The 1,759-nt window shown below is 48.4% G+C and overlaps 1 protein-coding gene across 1 annotated transcript; it reads right to left on the bottom strand.

The window, feature by feature from the left end:
* Window positions 1-205: 205 nt before the first annotated feature.
* On the bottom strand, window positions 206-1,129 carry LOC121176555 (coxsackievirus and adenovirus receptor homolog). The gene has a single exon (XM_041030644.1). The coding sequence runs from the start codon at window positions 1,127-1,129 to the stop codon at window positions 206-208; it is 924 nt and encodes a 307-aa protein (XP_040886578.1).
* Between the last annotated feature and the right edge of the window lie 630 nt (window positions 1,130-1,759).

Genomic DNA, 1,759 nt, shown 5'->3' with positions numbered 1-1,759 from the left:
GGGTGGGTAAGGTCACGTTCCTGGAATTGGACCTCCATGCCGTAAGTACCAAAGACACCTGCCCGAGACTGATGTCTGTTTTTCATGCTTATTTTCTTTTATATATTATATTATTATTATTTTTTTTTTTTTCTTTTAATTTTTTTTTTTTTTTTCCACACACTTTATTCTTTAATTGTGTTTACAGAATGCTTGGTGACTGTGTTTACACAGGAGTGGCTCTTGACATCTCAATTACTGTTGTTGTGTCCTCCTTGCGGCATGTTGGATGACTTCTCCTGCGGGGTGGTGGGGGACTTGCATCTTCCACAATCTCGTTGGAGGTTTCTGGGTCCCGACGCTGTCGCTGACGTACAATGAAGCATGTGATGGAAGCGATGACCACGACGCCGATCAGGCTGCCTGTTACAGCTCCAGCAATCATGCCGACCAATGGAGAATCTGGTAGGTTCATTTCCAGGAAGCACTCCTCCCCACCAACACGATTAATTGCACTGCACTTGTAAGTTCCTGTGTTGCTCTCACGGGAATCTCGCAAGGTGAGTGTGCCTGCCATCCGATCCATCACCGCCGAGGTGGGCAGTTTCAAGGGTGGTGTTCTTGACCATTGGTACTGGATAGGTGCAGCCCCTTCCTGAGATCTGCAGTGTAGCACTTTGGTCTTGCCAAACTCTCCGACCCCTTCAGTGTAGTAACACCTGGGCTTTGATGGCCGTTTGAGCACTCTGAGGACTGTCTTGATGCTCCGGAGGCCTGGAGCCTTCTTAACCTGGCACTTGTAGATGCCGGTGTCTCTGTGAGTCAATAGTGAAAGATGAATGGCACCATCTCCTTTCGCAGGGTCCACTGAATGGAAGTAGACTCTGCCCTTTAGAGGTTCATAGAGCTGGTCGTAGATCTGGCCGGCCGTATACAAGATGATCTCTGCCGTGTCCAGTGGGTGGCGTACGGACTTCACGCTCCATTCGATCTCCAAATTTCCTTCATCCTCCGGGGCAGCGGTGAAGTCGCAGTAGAGCTTCGCATTCTCTCCCTCAGCCGTCTCCAAAATCTTGTTGTTCCTGGTGTGGATGTCAAGCGTCTTAGATGTCAGCATGATGTTCAAAAGTTGGAAGGCAAGCCGGTACATGGTAGTGTCTGTCTGGCAGCCGGAATCGCTTCTTCTTATATACTTCTTGGTCGGAAAAGGCCACGCCCACAAGTAATTCCAAGAGCCAATAGAAATGCTGGGTTTGACCGTTGAAATTGTGGAATTCCATGTTCCAAGCGTCAAGCGCTTCACAGTAGGGTGTGAAATCCTGGATTTTTTTTCTTTGGTGGGCGTGCTTTTGTCGAAGCGGAAGTCCACGATATGGTGTTTAAAGCGATTGGCTGTTGCATGGTGACGTCATTGGATCCCTAACTTATAAATACGCGCGTTTCCCACAGATGACCTTCAGGAAGGCGACTATGTGGAACAAGATTGATTCAGAGACTCAGTGCGGCCAGAGGCAACTGCGGCAGGGGAAAGCGAGGCGCAAGGTAAATTCCTGGGATTTTCCTTCGCCGTTGTGCTTGTCCACCATAGGCAACGAGGCCTGTGGCTATATGTTGGAAGTGTTAAGTCTAGGGCGATATCCAGAAAGTCCACGTCGACATTGTGGAAGTGATGATCCATATCCATGTTTTATATTTTCTATGTTGTTATTGTGCAGTTGAACTTCACTGACAGCGATTACGAGGAAGAGATCCTGGAACAACGTGTCTCGCTCCTAATACG

This window comes from Toxotes jaculatrix, chromosome 22 (genome assembly GCF_017976425.1).
Source record: "Toxotes jaculatrix isolate fToxJac2 chromosome 22, fToxJac2.pri, whole genome shotgun sequence".
Taxonomy (NCBI): Eukaryota; Metazoa; Chordata; class Actinopteri; family Toxotidae; genus Toxotes; species Toxotes jaculatrix.
The sequence above is the reverse complement of the archived record's forward strand: the minus strand, read 5'-3'. Positions and strand labels throughout refer to the sequence as shown.